This window comes from Schistocerca americana, chromosome X, assembly GCF_021461395.2.
Source record: "Schistocerca americana isolate TAMUIC-IGC-003095 chromosome X, iqSchAmer2.1, whole genome shotgun sequence".
NCBI classification, from domain to species: Eukaryota; Metazoa; Arthropoda; class Insecta; order Orthoptera; family Acrididae; genus Schistocerca; species Schistocerca americana.
Window position 1 is genome coordinate 209,968,158 of NC_060130.1, and position 21,574 is coordinate 209,989,731.

Here is a 21,574-nt window from a genome sequence, read left to right on the forward strand (position 1 = left end):
GAGTCGGTCGAGGTAAGTACCTAGAGAGTCCGTACATTTGCGGTAATCACAGCGGCTGGGTGGCGCAGTAGTTAACACAACTGCCGTTCTTTCCACCAACCTGTCATCTTCTAAAGTTATGTCTCCAGCGCAGAAGACAGTTCATAGGTCGTGGGATCTTCTTCTGTGATCATGCTTTTTATGGGATGCCAGTTGCCCAGGTTAGTCTTTGTATCTACAGAGGGCAAGATCTATAGTAGTGACAATGATGGTAGGCGACACTTCTTATTAATGTATCCTGTTTGATTATTATTTAAATATTCACTCATTTTACATTGCCTTTTGCAACACTCAACATAGCTTTCTTAATAGTACAGTAAGTTTTCGATTCAACTTCCGATATAGAGTACGACACGTGTCCGTCCCCCCAGAGCACCCAAAACAGAGTTATGTGTCCGAACGCCCGAAACAGGTTGACTAGCGCAGCCGAAGTACTTCGTCTCCCAGGCGCGCCAAAGCGACCCGACTGTGTCTGAAGCACTTCGGTTGAAATATCGTTACTCTTATGTTTCTCAAAACTAGTGAAATTTAATAAACAAAAACTATAGACTCGCAGAGAGAGATTGTCAGACTAAAAACTGGGTTAAATACAATGAAAAGTATATAAATAATTAATAAGAGGAGTTAGGCTTCTTGGCGCCTAGCTCCTGAATGTGCAGACCAATCAGAAACAGTTCGCTGACTCTCCCACTGGACTGGTACATACTGTACCATCTGTCGCTTGTACCTCACTCCAGTTTTGTACCATACGCTACTTCGTGTGTATCGAGCTGCATTAAGGCGAGCTTCTAGTAAAATAAAATACTGGCGGCCACAGCCAGGAATGTCACACATCCTCCTCCTTCTCTGATTTCCAAAACTTGCCTGTTCTCGAAGATAACTAACAAGTTTGGAAATGAGAAAATTTTGTCCCAAATTTGAAAAAAAAATAGTTTCCAGTCTCTCAGTAGCTCCCCTACTCTCTTATTCATAGAGATTCTTAAAAATAAGCTAGGAAATTGTTGTTCCTAAAATATCACCCAAAATAATCAAAACCATTGACTTACTAACACTAAACATATACGCTCCTGGAAATGGAAAAAAGAACACATTGACACCGGTGTGTCAGACCCACCATACTTGCTCCGGACACTGCGAGAGGGCTGTACAAGCAATGATCACACGCACGGCACAGCGGACACACCAGGAACCGCGGTGTTGGCCGTCGAATGGCGCTAGCTGCGCAGCATTTGTGCACCGCCGCCGTCAGTGTCAGCCAGTTTGCCGTGGCATACGGAGCTCCATCGCAGTCTTTAACACTGGTAGCATGCCGCGACAGCGTGGACGTGAACCGTATGTGCAGTTGACGGACTTTGAGCGAGGGCGTATAGTGGGCATGCGGGAGGCCGGGTGGACGTACCGCCGAATTGCTCAACACGTGGGGCGTGAGATCTCCACAGTACATCGATGTTGTCGCCAGTGGTCGGCGGAAGGTGCACGTGCCCGTCGACCTGGGACCGGACCGCAGCGACGCACGGATGGACGCCAAGACCGTAGGATCCTACGCAGTGCCGTAGGGGACCGCACCACCACTTCCCAGCAAATTAGGGACACTGTTGCTCCTGGGGTATCGGCGAGGACCATTCGCAACCGTCTCCATGAAGCTGGGCTACGGTCCCGCACACCGTTAGGCCGTCTTCCGCTCACGCCCCAACATCGTGCAGCCCGCCTCCAGTGGTGTAGCGACAGGCGTGAATGCAGGGACGAATGGAGACGTGTCGTCTTCAGCGATGAGAGTCGCTTCTGCCTTGGTGCCAATGATGGTCGTATGCGTGTTTGGCGCCGTGCAGGTGAGCGCCACAATCAGGACTGCATACGACCGAGGCACACAGGGCCAACACCCGGCATCATGGTGTGGGGAGCGATCTCCTACACTGGCCGTACACCACTGGTGATCGTCGAGGGGACACTGAATAGTGCACGGTACATCCAAACCGTCATCGAACCCATCGTTCTACCATTCCTAGACCGGCAAGGGAACTTGCTGTTCCAACAGGACAATGCATATCCGCATGTATCCCGTGCCACCCAACGTGCTCTAGAAGGTGTAAGTCAACTACCCTGGCCAGCAAGATCTCCGGATCTGTCCCCCATTGAGCATGTTTGGGACTGGATGAAGCGTCGTCTCATGCGGTCTGCACGTCCAGCACGAACGCTGGTCCAACTGAGGCGCCAGGTGGAAATGGCATGGCAAGCCGTTCCACAGGACAACATCCAGCATCTCTACGATCGTCTCCATGGGAGAATAGCAGCCTGCATTGCTGCGAAAGGTGGATATACACTGTACTAGTGCCGACATTGTGCATGCTCTGTTGCCTGTGTCTATGTGCCTGTGGTTCTGTCAGTGTGATCATGTGATGTATCTGACCCCAGGAATGTGTCAATAAAGTTTCCCCTTCCTGGGACAATGAATTCACGGTGTTCTTATTTCAATTTCCAGGAGTGTACTTTCTCATCTTAATTCTATGAAAAAACCTTAACTATGCACTCATTACATCATGAATTTCTTCTTGCTACAAAATATCATTTATGATTTTCAGCACATAGCTGTCCTTTAAATTTTCTGTAGTCTTGTTATTGAACAATAAACATCGGCAACTTGGCCATTAAATCTCCTCATAAACACTCACTACACTTATTGGTGTTTATATCTGATAGGAACTAAACAATATATGTTATCGGCACAATGCTGTCCATCTTTACACAGAACGCATTTTGCCTCTAATATCAGCGCAGCGCCGACAACTTTTACATAATAACACTTTTTTTTATCTAACATCGGTGCAGTGCCATCTACTTTTACCTAATAACACTCACATTTTTTTTACTTATGCCAGCACTAGGCCGTCCATATATGTTGTTTACTATCACAAACCTCAAAAATACTTTAAATTATATCAGCATATAAGTGTCCTTACATAAAATTCATACATAGACGTTACATAGTTTTACAATATACACAATGTTGCATTGAATAAAATACAATAATATTTAAAATGCCTTTGTCATTGCTGTGGTGACTACAGGGCTTTCATTTGAATTGTCTCATCATGTTTTGTTTTGGTTTTTCTAACCTTGACTCACCACTCAGTGCACTCTCACCACCTGTCAATGTTTTGCCGTTACACATCAGGCGTGGATCATCCCAGCGGCGCCCGACGCACCGCTATCTTACGTCTACGTATTGAGAATGGAAGTGTATGAGAATAGCTCTCGTTTTATACTTCAGGTTTTATTTTCATTTCATTCGATAACTTAACTAGGCATTCAAACAAGATTCCTAGGTGTTTTGAGAGAACTGAAGGTACCCTATATCGTGATAACAGAGAGAGATAGCAAAACAAATCCTGTTGCTTTAATTCGCTCGTAGCTTATTATGGACTTTGCTGCTCAAACATGTAAACACTATGAATATAACAAACATTTCTCATGTGCTTTATGTATTTGTACCTCAGTTACTTATTATTGTCTGTGTCCTATGTGAGATTCATGTCTTGTGTTCATTAGCTGTGTGGGAAATATTTCTGCATTGTGATACAATTAATTATAATCCTTTGGTAGAAATACCTCGCCTACTGATTCCAAAATGTGTGGCCGACTCTCACGTCGCCTATTATATGTATTGCAGTGGAAACCTCATCACTGCTTGTAATAACTTGAAGACCATCTACCAATTGTTGCTAATAAAGTTCAATCTAATCGTCTCAGGACCATTGTGTATTGTTTGTTGTAATTGTGTCCACTTTACTTGGTTTGGCGTCGTCCTCTTCCTCTGTGTCAGCTCCAACCTAGTTAAATAAAGAAATGTAGAACATTGTTTTCTCTGTATATATGTTTATGTAATTTCTTTGTGTATCATAACATACATAAAAAGTTTCTGTACACAGTTTATAGGGTGTTCTCCTGCCTGTATGGATAATGATTTTAGGTCTTATAGCCTAGGTTCTGTACTTGTTTTGAAAACTTCATGCTGCATGTTATCTTTTGTTATACATAAGTATAGTCTATGTTTGGTTGCTTAACTATTCAATTAGTACGTCTTTTGTTTCAATTCATCCCTTTTTGTCTCTTTTTGTATATTTTTATCTTGAATAGAGAAGAAGGATAGATGACAGATTTTAGTTCAGAATGACGAAGAGGGAGGAACCAACAGCATGAAAAGAATGGAAGTAAACTCTTAGTTAATTTGGGTGTCTGGTAGGCTCAGCTACCTAGATATGCCATGAGTGCTATTGCCCCCTAAGGGTATCCACGAAAAGGAACAGTTAAATGCTGGTTCTTTTCCGAGTAGTGCTGAAAGAACTCCTTATAACTATCGCAGCCACCGTTTTCAAAGCTCCTAGCTTCAAATCTTTCTGTTTTTATACTGTTTTGTGTATTGTGGACCAATATTGATTTAAGAATGCTCTAACAAATTCTTGGTATGTTTTACATGTGTTACTGGCTCCTGTTCCCTGTGATATTGCGCCCCCTTCAAAACGATTGGTTGCAGATTTGATTTTCTGCTGTTCTGTCATGCTGTCAGGTATGATGCCCTCAAACTGATGAACGAAAGTAACGGGATGTATGCTACCTTTGCTAGAAAAGTTATGAAATTTGTAAGCATTTGCATTACTGACTACTTCATTAATATGAACAACACCCTTACGTTTTTCTTGTTCAATCCATGTTTCTAGTTTGTTTTAACACAACTTCCATATTATCTATATTTTTACTCACCTCACTTAGTTGAGATATGTTTTCTATCTTCTGCTCTATTTCTCTCAAACGACCCTGAATCGTTCTATTCGTGATACTTTATGGCTAATGCCTACATTTTCGTCCTTTAAGTCTACGACTTGTTTGTTTTGCCTTTCATGGGTGTCTTGGCAAGTTTTGTTTATATTACTCTGACCATTACTTAATTTAATGGCTTCATTCTTAACTGACAATACAAAAGTATCTTCAACTTGCATGAGATCATTTATTTTCGCTACTTCATCATCAGTCTTATGATTAACCTCTTGCTTACACTTATCTAATTTTTGATCCCATTCCTTATTCTCATGTTCAGTTCTTTTCTCACAAGACCCTATTCTAGTTTCATGAGAATCAAACCTGTTCTCTAAACTTTTAAACTAATTAATTTTTGTTATGTCTTTATCTGTTGCTTCTATTTTATAAGCAAGTAATGTTTGCCCTTCCTTTAATCCTTTTTGCACCTGTTCTATCTGTTCTAGCTTTATTTTTAATTTTTTTGCCCATGTTCTGTCTTTTCTTCTAGCCTTATTTTTAATTCTTTTGCCTGGATACTAACTCCATTAATATTTCAACCATACTTTTATTATTATCTTCTTTAGGCAATGTATTAGCTGATGCTGTTCCATGGCTTAATCTACTTGTTCTACTTATTGATTCAATAGTAATGGTGGTGTCAGTCACCACCTCTGACATCACCATTCACCTTATTTAACTTATCAGTTACATTACTACTTTCATCTGGCATGCCCTACAATTGACTTGCCTCTTCAGTTTCATTACCCTGAGGCTGCACGGCCTGTCTAGTTCTAAGATTGTACTACGTTTTGCTTTCTCCAGACATTTTGTTATCAAAGAAATTACTGCGAAACACTTTAACAATATTCTTAAAAATCCCTATGGTTGTCAATGCTAGCTTCCTCCCGCTAGCTGTAAAGTGATTACCGTACACGCTACCTTCTTCTCCGGCGCGATGCTGATGCTCACCGCATTGTCTTTGTCGTGTTGAGTGTCTTATGCTGCCATAGTCAACCACAGACGCCTATCTCTGCCGTTCGCAGCTCGCTGACGTTGGACTGCAGCTCTTGGAGGCGACAGTTGTTGCTTCCAAGTCATCCGCCTCGCCTGCTGTACGCTGCTCTGCTAACTGATCCCTGAAGCCGGCCGAGGTGGCCGAGCGGTTCTAGGCGCTACAGTCTGGAACCGCGCGACCGCTACGGTCGCAGGTTCGAAACCTGCCTTGGGCATGGATGTGTGTGATGTCCTTAGGTTAGTTAGGTTTAAGTAGTTCTAAGTTCTAGGGGACTGATGACCTCAGAAGTTAAGTCCCATAGTGCTCAGAGCCATTTGAACCATTTTTTGGTCCTTGAAGCGTTGTTTCTCGTAGCAGCGAATTAAAACGTAATCCCTTTGGACCATGCACATATTTATAACTTTACACTTCGACTTGCGTTTTCGCGTTTTCACTTTCAACTACGCGACGCGGATTAATTAGCGGCATCTATAAATTTTGTTGCCTAACAGTTCAAAGAAACTTACAAAAGTTCAAACAATATACAATTTCACAGTTCACACAGTGTCGCTTTTTATCTTTTTCACTGTTCATATGCTACTGATTCGGTCGTTTTATGATAATCATTACAGTCCACTGTTGTCACTGTGATTTTCACGTCTCACCCAGTTCACAGTTCTCGCTGACGGATAGTAACCATGTTTAAATTATGTGTCCTTTGGAAGTCACATCTGGAAGCTGGGGAGATCTGGAGAGACTGAATAAGAGTCTCTAACCGTTCTTTCTACCAACCTGTCGTCTCTTAAAGTTGTGTTCCCAGCGCATAAGACAGCTCGTCGGTCGTGATATCTTCTTCGGCGGAGGCTGCTGTGCTGTCGTCTCGAACCTGTGAGTGTGCTTTCTGTGGGATCACTCTTTCCCAGGTTAGTCTCTGTGTCTACAGAGAGCAAGTTTTGTAGTACTGACAATGATGGTAGGCGACACCTCTCATTAATGTGTCCTGTTTGGTTATTATTTAAATATTCACTCATTTTACACTGTCTTTTAGAACACTCGACATAGCTTTTCCATCCAACTCCTGATATATACTACAACATGTCCGGCCTTCCAGAACGCCAGAAACAGAGTGACTAGCGCAGCCGAAGAACGTCGTGTCCCTGGCGCGCCAAAGCGACCAGAAGGTGTCCGAAACACTTCGGTTGCAATATCGTTACTCCTATGTTTCTGAAAACTAGTGAAATTTAATTAACAAGAACTATAGACTCGTAGGGTAATCATGAGAGATTCTCACACTAAAAACTGGGTTAAATACAATGAAAGGTATATAAATAATTAATAAGAGAAGTTAGCCGTTTTGTCGCCTAGCACCCGAATGTGCCGACCAATCAGAAGCAAGTTCACGACAATTGGCGGACTCTCCGACGGGACTGGTCGCTTGTTCCTCACTCGACTTTTGTACCACATGATCCTTCGCGTGTATCAAGCTGCATTAAGGCGAGCTTCTAGCAAAATAAATTACTGGCGGCCACATCCAGGAATATCACAGCAGGAGACCTCCGTTCTGGTCGCCGCTGCTTCCGCATAAAAGTCCCAATGTTTCTGAGATCAGCTTCTTCCCTTTCCGTTCTTCCCCTTCCATCTTCAATTTACATAATATGCATCACATTTGCATATTCCGTGTGGTGTCTGTTTTTTCGGACATGTCCGAATGAACAGACACCACACATTCGTATAATCTGAAGTCTGGTTACAAACGTGCGCTTCTGTCGCCACATATCACATTCTGGCCATGAACCATTTTTTATTTAATGAGTTGAAGAGACGCAGTCGAGTCTTTCCATTCCCTAATATGAAGTTTTACTAGTAGGACGAGAATATTATTACATACATCAAAAAAGGTTTTGCATCATCTCGGTTCCTAGAATTCCGGAGCCTGTACAGAAAATTGGAATAGAGATCAACATAAACATCATTTTTGCCCTTTTTATTGCTCATGAACACCACATATTGCATGTTGTACCACCATAGAGCAAGACCTTTAGACGTGGTGGTCCAGATTGCTGTACACACCGGTACCTCTAATAGCCAGTACCACGTCCTCTTGCACTGATGCATGCCTGTATTCGTCGTGCCATACTATCTGCAAGTTCATCAAGGCACTGTTAGTCCAGGTTGTCCCACACCTCAACGGCGATTCGGCGTAGATCCCTCATTGTGGTTGGTGGGTCACGTCGTCCATAAACAGCCCTTTTCAGTCTATCCCAGGCATGGTCGATAGGGTTCATGCCTGGAGAACCTTCTGGCCACTCTTGTCGAGCGATGTCCTTATCCTGAAGGAAGTCATTCACAAGATGTGCACGATGGGAGCGAGAATTGTCGTCAACGAAGACGAATGCCTCGCCAAATGCTGCCGATATGGTTGCGCTATCAGTCGGAGGATGGCATTCACGTATCGTACAGCCGTTACGGCGCCTTCCATGACCACCGAGTACGTTGGCCGCACGTAATGCCACCCCAAAACATCAGGAAACCTCCACATTGCTGCATTCGCTGTACAGTGTGTCCAAGGCGTTCAGCCTGACCAGGTTGCCTCCAAACACGTCCCCGATGATTGTCTGGTTGAAGGCATATGCGACACTCATCAGTGAAGAGAACGTGGTGCTAATCCTGAGCGGTCCATTCGGCATGTTGTTGGGCCCATCTGTACCGCGCTGCATGGTGTCGTGGTAGCAAAGACGGACCTCACCATGGACGTCGGGAGTGATGTTGCGCATCATGCAGCCTATTGCACACTGTTTGAGTCGTAACACGACGTCCTGTGGTTGCACGAATAGCATTATTCAACATGGTGGCGTTGCTGTCACGGTTCCTCCTAGCCATAATCCGTAGGTAGCGGTCATCCACTGCAGTAGTAGTCCTTGGGCGGTCTGAGCGAGTCATGTCATCGACAGTTCTTGTCTCTCTGTATCTCCTCCATGTCCGAACAACATCGCTTTGGTTCACTCTGAGACTCCTGGACACTCCCCTTTTTGAGGGCCCTTCCTGGCACAAAGTAACAATGCGGACGCGATCCAACCGCGGTACTGACCGTCTAGGCATGGTTGAACTACAGACAACACGAGTCGTGTACCTCCTCCTTCCTGGTGGAATGACTGGAACTGATCGGCTGTCGGACTCTTTCCGTACAATAGGCGCTGCTCATGCATGGTTGTTTCCATCTTTGGGCTGTTTTAGTGACATCTCTGTACAGTCAAAGGGACTGTGTCTGTGATACAATATCCACAGTCAATGTCCATCTTCTGGGGTTGTGGGAACTGGGGTGATGCAAAACTTTTTTTGATGAGTGTCTGTCTAGATTTTTGCGTTGTGTTTTACCACGCCAGTAACCTTATACACCGACGGAAAGAAATCTCAACACCAAGGAGTTGTGCAACATAAACGAAAGTTGGTAGGCATGTCTGTACATCTGAAAGATTATATCTATTCAAATTTCGCGCCAGTCGCGTAAGAGTGGCGATAGTGGCGCCACTGTGAGGATGGAAATCTGGTGTCCTTTAAATACACGCTGTCACGGTGGTGAGCATTAGTTACCATTGAGGTTGGACATGGTGAGTTTATGCTACTCAAAAATGCCTTTAAGGCGGCAAAGATGCCTTTAGCAACACCTCATTGAGTTTAAACGAGGTCATATAATAGACCTACGAGATGCTGGATGTTAGTCCCGTTATAATGCAGAAAACCTTGCCAGGAATGTAGCCACTATACATGTCTTCTGGCAGCGGTGGTCACGGATAGGAAAGGTCGCAAGAAGACCAGGCTCCAGACGCCATGTGCACTACCGAGAGGGAAGACCATCGTTTCCGGTGTATGGCTCTGGCGCATCGGTGCATCTGCAGCAGCAGTATGAGCACTTGCTGAAACCACAGCGACGCAACGAATTGTTACAGATCGATTAGTTCAAAGAAAGCTCTGAGCCAGACGATCTGAGTTCACTGACCCCTGACCACCACTGTTTTCGACTTCAGTGATGTCAAGCGAGTGGTCATGGAGGGAAGGGTGGGGGGTCTGTTGTATTTTGTTGTGAAAACTGCTTCTGCCTGGCAGTGACGGCCTTGTGTCGATTAGGACGAGGCCAGTCGAGGATCTGCAACCAACCTGACTGCGTATTAGACCAACTGAATCTATACCTGGATGTGATTTCATATGAGAACTGTAGCAGTCTCATGGTTAACTCATGCACCCTGACTGCAAATTTGTACATCAGTCTGGTGATTCGACCCGTTGTGCTGCGATTCATGGACAGCATTCCAGCAGATGTTTTACAACGCTCGCCCACATACCGATATTGTAACTCAACATGCTCTACAGCTTGTCGACATGTTGCCTAAGCCAGCTCGATCACCAAATCCTTATGTACTCCAATCAAGCACATATGGGACATCATCTGACGACAACTCCACTGTCATCCACAAACAGCATTATCGTCCTTGTATTGATCGACCAAACGCAACAGGCATGGACGTCCATCCCACAAAGTGATATCCGGCATATGTACAACAAGTGCATGTACGTTTGCATAGCTTCATTCAACATTTTGGAGGTTACATCGGTTATTAATGTATCAGAATTTCACATTTGCAGTGGCTTATCTCGCACTTATACTTATTTGTTACCTTGCAATATTAATCACTGAAATATTTTGCCCAGACAAATGTATTCCCGAAATTTCGTTATTCTACATTAATTATTTTTTGGTGTTGCGTTTTGTTTCTGTCAGCGTATTTTGTACTTACCTGGCGTATTTTCACATTTTACCTTCTTAGATTAATGGGAATTATTAATTTTTATGTGTTTTTCGGCATAAGAGACTTACAGTGGTGTTGAATTAGTGGACCATGGTTTTCCTTAATGTTCACTGATGAGGTAGGGAGTATTGTTCTTATGTTAGATAATGGACATGCATTTGATATGCATAAGCATTATAATCCCATGATGTAACTTAAAATGGTTTTTAAGTGAACAGGTATATTTTTTCTTTAGTTTTTCTGAGATTTTCACTATTATTTGGCTGTATTGGCCATTTCCGGTGATGTATCCAAGTTAAGGCATTGATAGTTTATCACATGCTCTGGTTAGTTTATGCTACCATTTCTCTAGTTGAAACTACAGGTTAATTTTGATATAGGTGTAATAATTCGCTGTGTCTCTCTTGCTGTGTGCTCCCAAGTATGCTACAGTGTGCTATGTTTTCAAGGACTGTTACTCTATGAGGTAATATAAAGTATTTTAAAGTGAGTAGGTAGGATTTTAATATTAGAAGTTCATGGGTTTCGTTGTGTAGCCTTTGCTATCCCTTAATTTTAACCGTAACTCCAGTGTTTTGTCGGTACATTGTCTTTTTAAGTGGTCCAAGCTAATGGAATCGACGTTGAGGCTTAATATATCAATGATTGCTTTTATGAATTGTATTTTACTTTCTTCCAGCTGTTTTAAGCAGCTTAACTTAAATATTGAATTGTATTTTCCTCGGGATCAATTTAGCATCTCTCGTTAATGTTAAACTTGTAACTACTTCTTCAAATGGAACAGTCTACATATATTTCATGAGTTGTTAGTTTTTACTACTGTGCCTCACCATCATTATGGTAGAGTATAAATTCGCGGCATTCTAAGGAAATCAACCACCTGCTTGCACCCAGAAATTAGAAATTTTTCTGTTTTCTGAATGAGAATATGCTGTGTAATAAAAGAAAATATTTTGTACTTCTGTATTTTAACACTGGTTAATGTAGATTAGGATTTCCTTTGTTTTATGGTACACAATTTCTTGCGCTTGGTAATGGAATTTTGCATTTTTATTGAAACTGTCGTGATATGTTGTAGTCTGTAGAACTGTGTGCTACTATTACCCATAACTAATACATGGAGGATGTTATTCCTGTTTTTCAATTGTACTGAATCCAGTTCTAATGTTTTGGAGTGTGCTGATTATTATATTTGTCACCCAAATTATTGATTCTTAGGGAGTTAAGTGTTCTGTTAGGTTGATGATGCATTTTACATTTGTTGTCTTGGTGTCATTATGCAGCCAGACAACACAAACAACTACCAATTTCTAGGGGCACCTGTAAAACTTTAAAATATCTGTGCTGATTAAGTTCACCAATATCTAGCCATTTATTACACAGTGTTTAGCAGTGTAAACCATAAGCCATTAAGATAAATTTTTTGATTCATCAAAATTCATTCCATTACTGTATTGTAATCATTCTTTTACAGTTCCGACTATCTGAATTACTAAGAACACTACAGCCTTGCAAAAAATTTGACTACTTAATATTTCACTGTTTACTTACCTCAAGATTTTGATGAATGTGGCTACATGTAAGTGAAAGCAATATAATTTTTAAGTTCCCAGCTTGAGAAAACCGTCTCTCTAGGGACTGGCTGACATCCTTCTGTAAACAATGTGAGTCACCACTCCTCTGGAAAGGGGAAGCATGTACAACGTGGCAGCCAGTTAAGGAATATTTTAGGGAACTGATTGAAAAAAATTATTTTAAAGGCCCCAACCAAATGTTTACAAGTTTTATCCAATTGAAACTTCGGCTGTGCCCACAAGACACAAATTGCCTACCTTTCTGAATCAAGGCAGTTCTGTCCGGTTAAAGATGCCGACATGGGATGCCTTTAGCCCTCTGTTGAAATTGATAGCGAATTCACGCCTTTGGTTTCGGCAGTAGTGCGTGTAGAAGGAAGGTGACGTGTGTGGATGCTGGAGGGCTCTGCAGAGCAGAACACAGCTGCTTCTCTCTCTTACGAACCAGACCTCGAGTAGCGCTGGCGTCTTTTCTTGGGAGGCAGAGCCTCTGGCACTGCACTCCATGACCGGTCACCAACAAAACTTAGCATGGATCGCGTCCCCTCTCGTTGCCCACTTTATTTAGTTTGTTCGACCTCCTAGACTGAGAATATGCTGTGTAATAAAAGAAAAGATTTTGTACTTCTGTATTTTAACACTGGTTAATGCAGATTAGGTTTCCATTTGTTTTATGGTACACAATTTCTTGCACTTGGTAATGGAATTCTGCATTTTTATTGAAACTGTCTTGGTATGTTGTAGTCTGTAGAACTGTGTGCAACTATTACCCATAACTAATACATGGAGAATGTTATTACTGTTTTTAATTGTACTTAATCCAGTTCTAATCCAAGTCAGGTGTCAATGTTTTGCAGTGTGCTGATTATTATATTTGTCACCCAAATTATTGATTTTTTTCCTACTCTAAGCACGCCCTTTGTATCCCATACACTGAAATATTTTCTCTTTCTTTGACCAAATCTCCTGTTCTATGAAATGTATTCTCTTTCTTGGACCAACTCTCCTGTTCTATCATTGAATGTCAGCCATGGTTGCCCAGTCACAAGTCCTGACCGCTCGACCACTTGTACCTTGTCATCACACGCAGGATGCAACAGCTTCCTTGTATCCCCATAACTGTACAATGGTTTAGAGCATTTTAAATTTATTTAAGATAATAAGTCTGTATTGCTTTTGAATATATGATTGTTCATTATGATTATATACTAAGCAGAATACTTCAGTTCAGTGTTAACTGCAGAATATACACCACTGAGTATCTGACTATAGCGAATAATTTTCATATTACATATATCAGCTGGCGAACTGAAAACAGTACAGTACTATTCGATTGTTTCCTGTTTGGATTAAGCAGCAAGGAAGGGGATCCACAAAGTTTATACCACAATGTAAATGCGTGTCCAAATATATGATACCTGCACTTTCTTACTGAAATGCTCGCCTCCTGTTCTTGATGCATCATCAGCAAATGATTTCGAAAAATTAGTGATTTTATAATGTGAAACAGAGTTGATACTTCTGTTAATAATCGTGCAGGCACAACATTGTTACTGTGGAAGACAATAGAGAGGCATAGATATATGAAAGAAGAAAGCAGGAATGTTCATTTTTGTCTGAATAATGTTTTGTGGATAGAGTTAAGCAAAACAGGACATTTACTTCAAGTTATATATTTAATGGTAAAGTTTAACATACATTAAATCTGAATGATGATCTTCCCTCTTAGTCAAAATAAGTTACAATCTATGTTGTAATATAGAAAAGATTTTCACAGAATATGAAAAATAAAATACAGACTTTTCATACATTAGACTGATGACAAAAAATACATATGACAGGTTTCAAAGGAATTTTCCTTAAATTTCATTCTTGTCAAGACTATACTCTGAGAAAAAATAACAATTATACATCTGTTAATCTCATGCCATGAAGCTGTCTTTTAAAATTAATTATGATTTATGTTAAAAAAGTGTCTTTTGGATGGTACATATGTTTATACTTTAATTCACTCAAATGTATAAACAGTATATAATGACATATGTTAAAATATATTGATTCGTGCATTTGCCTTGATATGTGTTTGTGGAAAGTATGTAGCATTTTGCATCACCTCATATAAATATAATTCACACTAAACTTTAATAGATCTTATGAAATGTAAATTTCAGTATTAAATTATATTTAAAAATACTTTTCTTTATTTGATATGTATCGCAATGGATGTTTTTGTTAGTGTTTTAGAGATATTAAGTCATATAAATTTCTTGTAATATTTTAAAGTATAATTGAATTAAAATATGTAGTCATATAATATCTTCACTGATGCAATTAGTTTACTGTAAATGAAATTAAGGAAGACAACTGTGTGGAAACATGTTGCAATAAAGTCATATTTCTCAAATATCACAACAGCTTATAATGAGGCCATAGACGAGAGGAACAGTGAACACTATCGATGAGGATGTTCTATACTTTTAAGAGATAACCTTGTGATATTATGCTGTAGTTTTTGTCAGTGGCATTTGTAATCTCTTGCACATCTGTAACTTCACTTTTTTGTCATTATGTCAGCAGTTGTCTATATTATTCTCAACATTAAATATAAACATCGATTTATTATATATTTTATTCATACAGGAACATCAACATAGATACATAAATTTTCAGGGATTGCTGGGAGTATAGGACAGACTTGGTAATATATATGCAGCAGTCATTAGAGCATTTTTGTGTTAAATGAAGCTCATAATTTTATAAGTTATGAGAGGATTTGTCGAAGTAACTTTCCAGGAATTTTTAGTCACATATTATAATGCTTCATAGGTTGCTTCGAATGCCCATCTTTTACTTGAACGCTGAATGTGAATTTCATCAGAGTAGTGTCTCATACACTTGCACCATGTTGTGAATGAAATGGGATTCACAATCATGCTATGCTTAATATCTCATCAAATATTTAAAAACAAGTTTTTTCTGTTCAGTATGAATTCTTGCTTTGTAATTTCGTAGAAATATAATATGCTTTTCGTTCATAGAACTTCATTCCTAAAAAGTTTTAAAAGGTACTATGACAATGCAGCAGTATAATACTGTTCTCCTTATCAAAACATTTCAGTGACTTCCTTATTGAATAAATCCACTGCACTTAAGGATACAGAGATAAGGAAAACAGACTACCGCGAAATTTATTTAACTTGTTATTTACTACAACAATTTTATCAAAATCCTCTCATAATAACAATGCAAAATGAAACTCTAAGCCTGTGAACGTTTACGATGAACATGGGGAGTTTCAGAGATTAACTACTGCAAGGACACTCATTCATTCTATGTAATGCTTTTCAAAATCCAGAGAATTTTTGAATATTTTCTTTGTTTGTGTACGCCATAATCACAAGATGATTTATATAGGCCTTAAGTAATCATGTGTCTTCCAATTATTTGCGACGAATATGATTAAATGAAGCCACTTTCCCAGTAATACGTTTCTCCCCTGCAGTGTGCTCTATGTCTTCCTTCACTTGGTCGGCAGCAACAGGACCGATGCAGATGAGGGGATCTTTGAAGTACGAACAAACCTATAAGAGCAACAGACAAAATTCATGATAAGCCACATCACGCACTTGAATTCCGAAATTACTTTCTTTTGCAATTCCGGATTGTATTAATGGGTAGCAAGTAACTGTAACTTGCACTAACCTTGCGAGGGGCCTGGCGGTGACGTCTCTGCAATTGGCAGCACAGACCTTTACTGATGTCACATTCACTGCTCATAGTACAGTCTTCACCTGTAAACAAATACAATTGTCAATTTCAGACTGACATAAATATATGAAGGGTTTAAGCTGTTAATGATATCAAAGCTTTTATAGCGGTCACCACACGGAGAATTCGCTGCTGCAAGTCCATCGCAAAGAGTAAACACTTTAAAAAGGGATCAACATGTATTGTTGCTGACAAATTTCCATCGCCTCACACTCAAAAAATGGTTCAAATGGCTCTGAGAACTATGGGACTCAACATCTGAGGTCATCAGTCCCCTAGAACTTAGAACTACTTAAACCTAACTAACCTAAGGACATCACACACATCCATGCCCAAGGCAGGATTCGAACCTGCGACCGTAGCAGTCACGCGGTTCCAGATGGAAGCGCCTAGAACCACTCGGTCACTGCGGCCGGCGCCTCACACTCAACCTCACAAACACAGGACGAGATTAGACCACAACATCAAGTCCCATCGCACTGAAAAACAAGTAAAACTTAATTTTTGTATAAAATCAAGCGTATAAAGTTCGATATCTTTGGAGGGACAAAGAGTGGGCACAGTTTCTTAATAATCTGAAGCATTCACGGAGTCTCTCAGATAAAATATGAAATGACATTTTAAATTTCTTGTGGCAGAAGAAACTCATTTCGGAAGACACGTGTTGTGTCAGCTGCCAAAATGCAGCAATGTGGAAGCTTTGCTCATTCCTACACAATAGTAATGCACTCTACGAGAATGATCTGTCATCTCTGCATTCCCCTGTTACCATCTCACCCGTCCTAAGCGTACAATCGTGCGGGGTTTGGAGGTTGTAATAGCAGTTGATTTTAAAGTAATCTTTGCTCCATTTTATCTCGTGATGCTGATGTATTACATTTTACTGATGGAAACGGAAAACCACTCCAGTAACCGAGGAAAACCTAGTAAAAAATAAAGAAAAAAAAAAGAACAAACGTTAACAACCATGGCTACCAGATTTCTGATTGTTAATTCGGTGCGTCATTTTCTCCAAACGAGGTTTGTGAAGCATTATGCCCTAAAAAAAATTTCACCAAGATGTAAAAATTGCAATATACAAAATCTTTTTAATATTCATATTTGTGTCTGCGTGTTATTTGAAGTGTAGAGATATTTAGTTGTTGTTTTTGATAAGATCTACATAGCTTTAGTATGACTGGATCATGATCGCTATTATAGCGTAGATGTAGAAAGTATCCCCACTGCCATTTCGAGCGGTTTAAGAAGTCAAAGAAGCAGTCGTACCGCAGTTTGATCCTTGTCGCCGACAGTTACAATGCAACACCAACAATGAACAACAGAATTAAAGGATCAGTTTTTCGAAAGCCCGTAATTGCTACCCAGTGCAACGCTTAAGTTTGAAAGTTGGCTCGAAGTTGCGTATAACCTTCTTGTGTAATGGCGCAAAAGTGTGGCGCTCTGCGACGTCACCCTCGGGATCGACGAAAGGTCGTCACACCCCGTCTTATCAACATTTCATCCCATTTCGACCGGCTTTGGATTCACGCATTCTTCTTATTAGTGGCTGAGGAAAACATTCCAGACTCACCGCCGCTCAGAAAATGCCACACGTGGTGGCGTAAAGGGCATCAATGCAATCACCCCCTACCGTGGGATATCGACTCTCGCACATTTCGCCATCAAACTAGACAGTTCGCGGTCACAACTGTTGCGAGTGCTGACACCCTCGGTCGTTTTAACCCTTCTCTAAGGACAATATGGGGCTGCATCCCCATCAACATTTTCGCACCCGTTATATGGAGTGCAACAATTTTTGCTCTCGTGTACAGATTGGAACATCCTGCCTCGGGCGTGGATGTGTGTGATGTCTTTAGGTTAGTTAGGTTTAAGTAGTTCTACGTTCTAGGGGACTGATGACCTCAGAAGTTAATTCCCATAGTGCTCAGAACGATTTGATTTTTTGAACAGATTGGAACCACTAGGGACCATTGAACACCATTCGACGAAATCTGAACATGATTTGAAGCAGATTAGGGTGCTTACGCTTTTTCAGCGCTCCTACTTTGTGTCCCCTTGTGGCGTGATCAGGGGGAGGGATGCAACATTAATACACGCGTGAAGAAAACGGCAAACGGTCTCTCTAAGACCGCTTAGTTCGGCAAAACCCTCGGTGACACCTGCCCACCTTTATTGAGAGTTTTAAAAATGTACAGACAGAATCCGTGACGGAGCCTAGGAGCTTCCACACCAGCAAGCCCTTCGATAGTCTAAGATTCCAGATGGCCGACGATCATGCGCAAGAGAAGCAATGTCGCGGCAAACGAGTAGCAGCATAGCCTCCCCGCATGCGCCTGGTACTATCGTTACGGGCTGTGTCTGTACAGGCAGGTAACGCAGTGCTGGACCTCCACGCCTCCTCACAGAACGGAGTCCTCTCCGCCCTGTAAATCGGGATAGACGGCTATGTGTCGCAGATCTGACGATAGAATACAGAGGTAGTGCAGGTACAAGTGTTCAAGATCAAAAATGGCTCTGAGCACTATGGGACTTAACATCTATGGTCACCAGTCCCCTAGAACTTAGAACTACTTAAACCTAACTAACCTAAGGACATCACACACATCCATGCCCGAGGCAGGATTCGAACCTGCGACCGTAGCAGTCGCTCGGCTCCGGACTGAGCGCCTAGAACCGCTAGACCACCGCGGCCGGCTGTTCAAGATCACTCCGTCACAGATCATTACATTGAAGATGTGGCTTCGCAGTAGACGACCCCTAAGTGTTCCGCTGTCGATCCAACGATGTGATCTGATCGTCAATTATGGTTGCAGCGGGCATGGGTGTATCCATTTTGGACGCGAGTCAATAGAAAGTGTCGGCTGGTCGGATGAATCACGTTTTTTGTTACACTGTTATCCAGGTAAATGGCTGCTCGCAACATGCACTGTGCTACGGACAGAGGCCAATGGGGGCAGTATTATGTAAAAGGGGAAAAATCGCCTGGAATTCTACTGAACCTGTGGCAGTAGTCGAAGCCACACTCACAGCTGTGGACTAGGCGAACATTACTGCGTATCACCTATACATATCTTCAAGTCTGATCTCTTTCCCAGTGGCAATGGCATGTTCAGCAGGTTAACTCCGTATCACGAAGACAGAATCGTGCTGCAGTGGTTTGAGGACCATGACAGTGAACTTACGTTGTCTTGGCCACTGAATTCGCTTGATCTGAAGCCGATGGAGATATTTAATATGTTATTGGCTGCAGATCTCCATTCATAAACCACCAGCCCATAAATTGCGAGAACTGTGTGATCTGAGCATAAATATCTGGTGCTGTATACCTCCGAAAAACTACCAAGTACTTGCCGAATCCATATCACGCAGAATCACTGCTGTATTGCGTTCCCAAGGTAGACCAACACTTTATTAAGCAGGTGGTTATAACATTTTGTCTCATCGGTATATCTGGTTTAATATTTATCACAGATCCACAAACAAGTAACTAAACGAACATTTCCCACAGTAATTTTGCCATCCTCGTGTCATCTTTGTGATAGGTTTAGAAATTTTAGAATGTCTTTCATATGTGGAAGGAGGGAAGATTAAGGTTTTACATCCAGATGGTGATGTGGTCATTAGGGATTGAGCTCAAGATTGGACTGACGAAGGATGGGGAAGGAAGTGGTTTAAAGTTCCGTCGACGTCGAGATCATTAGAGATGGCGGCCAAACTCGAACTGGGGATGGATGGGGAAAGAAGTGGTTTAACGTCCCGTCGACGACTCATTAGGGACAAAGCTCCAACGCGGAATGGGGAAGGGTTGAGCAGAAAATGGTTTAATATCCCACCAATGAAAAGGTCATTATAGACAGAGCAGACAGAGCTTACGCTCAGACTAAGGAAGGATGAGAAATGAAATCAAATGAGTCATTTTTAAAGGAACCATCCTGGCAATTTCCTTAATTGATTCTAGGGAAGTTGAACTGTTGTCTTCCTGAATGCGAGTCCTCTGGCTTACTAGTGTTGCCCTTCGCTCCCTGGTCTGTAGAGCTTAGGAGTTGGAGACAGGTGAGGCAGTGGGTTCTACAATGGGGAATATAATCAGAAAATACTTACTGTACTGCTTCCTGTTGGTGAGAGGTGGCTGGCAAGTGCGCCCATCTGCGGAGTCTGCACACAACAAACCCGTCTCGCAGTCGCTGTCTCGGCGGCACAGCTCCCCCTGTTTCAGCCCGTACGCGAATAGGCAGGACCCTACAACTGAAAATATATCACCGCTGCTGCGGGCTCATCACGTCACAGCGTCCATAGGGCAGAATCTCACAGGTAAAGGACGAGGTAAGTCCTCATATTGACAATTTTGTGTCAAGTTGAAGATCACTGAGACAGTGGTACGACACCAAACAAAGGGCATGCGTTATCTGACGAACAGATTACACAAGCTTGCAATACTCGAACTGTAATTCTCTTATGCAGACACTAACACAGAAATAATCTTAGAAGAGGTAGCTGTTGTGGAAAACTGATAATTTTCTTATTTACAATGTGACAATGAAAGAAAACATAAATAGCGTTTTGCCGGGCTCACTGCCATTCAACGTGGAAAGGCGATTGTGTACCTGAGATAGGAACAACAACCAAGTGTGAGACACTGTTATCCAGAAAGTATCCACTTTAAATATTAGCTACATTGCAGGGAAATGAAAGTGTGGCTGGCCTTGCACAACGTGAAAGACGTTCATTGGCCACACATTAACGTATATTAGATACCAACGAACAATTGGGCCGGTCGTTTTGAAAACTAAAAGATAACTAGAACCCACAAAGATAGTTACAGTCAAATGAGAAAACATGGATGAGCAAAGTTATGGGTGGAAACAAATGGAAAATCTATTAACATGAATTATAATAATAACTAATGAACGAGGTTCGTATTAGCATGTGAACATATGAGTAAGAAAACGCATAATGATGCACAGCTGATGAAGTAATGATACAGCGAAAGCATCAGTGAAACAAAACATTTCCGCTAACAGTCACAAATAATGATATTCAAAAAAGACCGATAATCAGAGTGTCAGTTGCCTACAAGACACACCTGGTGCCTTTTTATCGGAAACAGTGACTCACAGAGCATAATATGTATAACCAAAACGTCGTTTCCCGTCGACAGAAAACTATTGCTACCACAGTTCAGCAGCGCAAAAACAGTGAAGAGACACACCAACGTAGGCACCCATGTGCCATAGGGTTAACGACAAGTTGCACCTAACGAACCTCAGTAGTTACAATGGCCTGAATATGACGAGGTTATTTGAGACAGAACACAAGTTCAGATTAGGAAAGACATGAGCGATAATTACGTTGCCAAACTCTACACAGTTCTGTGAGTGGCAGCCGTCTTTAACTACAATACTGACGTCTGCAAGGTTTAGCTTGTCAAATATAAAACGATTGCTGACCTTTGTAATAAGAAGTTGAGGTATAGTGTGGCTTAAGCAGTCACTATTGCCAATTGTGGCTCCATGTGGGGTGGCTCTTACCTCTCCAATACTTGCACTATTAACAGCGTCACCCCCTGCGACTGACTTTTTTTTAATGATTACTCCTTTTTA

The 21,574-nt window shown here is 41.6% G+C and overlaps 1 protein-coding gene across 1 annotated transcript in view; it reads right to left on the reverse strand.

Annotated features, from left to right (window-relative positions):
• Positions 1 to 14,820: 14,820 nt before the first annotated feature.
• The window catches only part of LOC124554793 (ITG-like peptide), a 90,023-nt gene continuing 83,269 nt past the window's right edge, over positions 14,821 to 21,574 (reverse strand). Inside the window, exons 4-6 of the mRNA XM_047128445.1 lie at positions 20,076 to 20,219; positions 15,909 to 15,997; positions 14,821 to 15,787 (exon numbers count right to left, since the gene is read on the reverse strand). Coding sequence (XP_046984401.1) covers positions 15,647 to 15,787; positions 15,909 to 15,997; positions 20,076 to 20,219 — 374 coding nt within the window. The 3' untranslated portion in view covers positions 14,821 to 15,646. The remainder of the gene's footprint in view (positions 15,788 to 15,908; positions 15,998 to 20,075; positions 20,220 to 21,574) is intronic.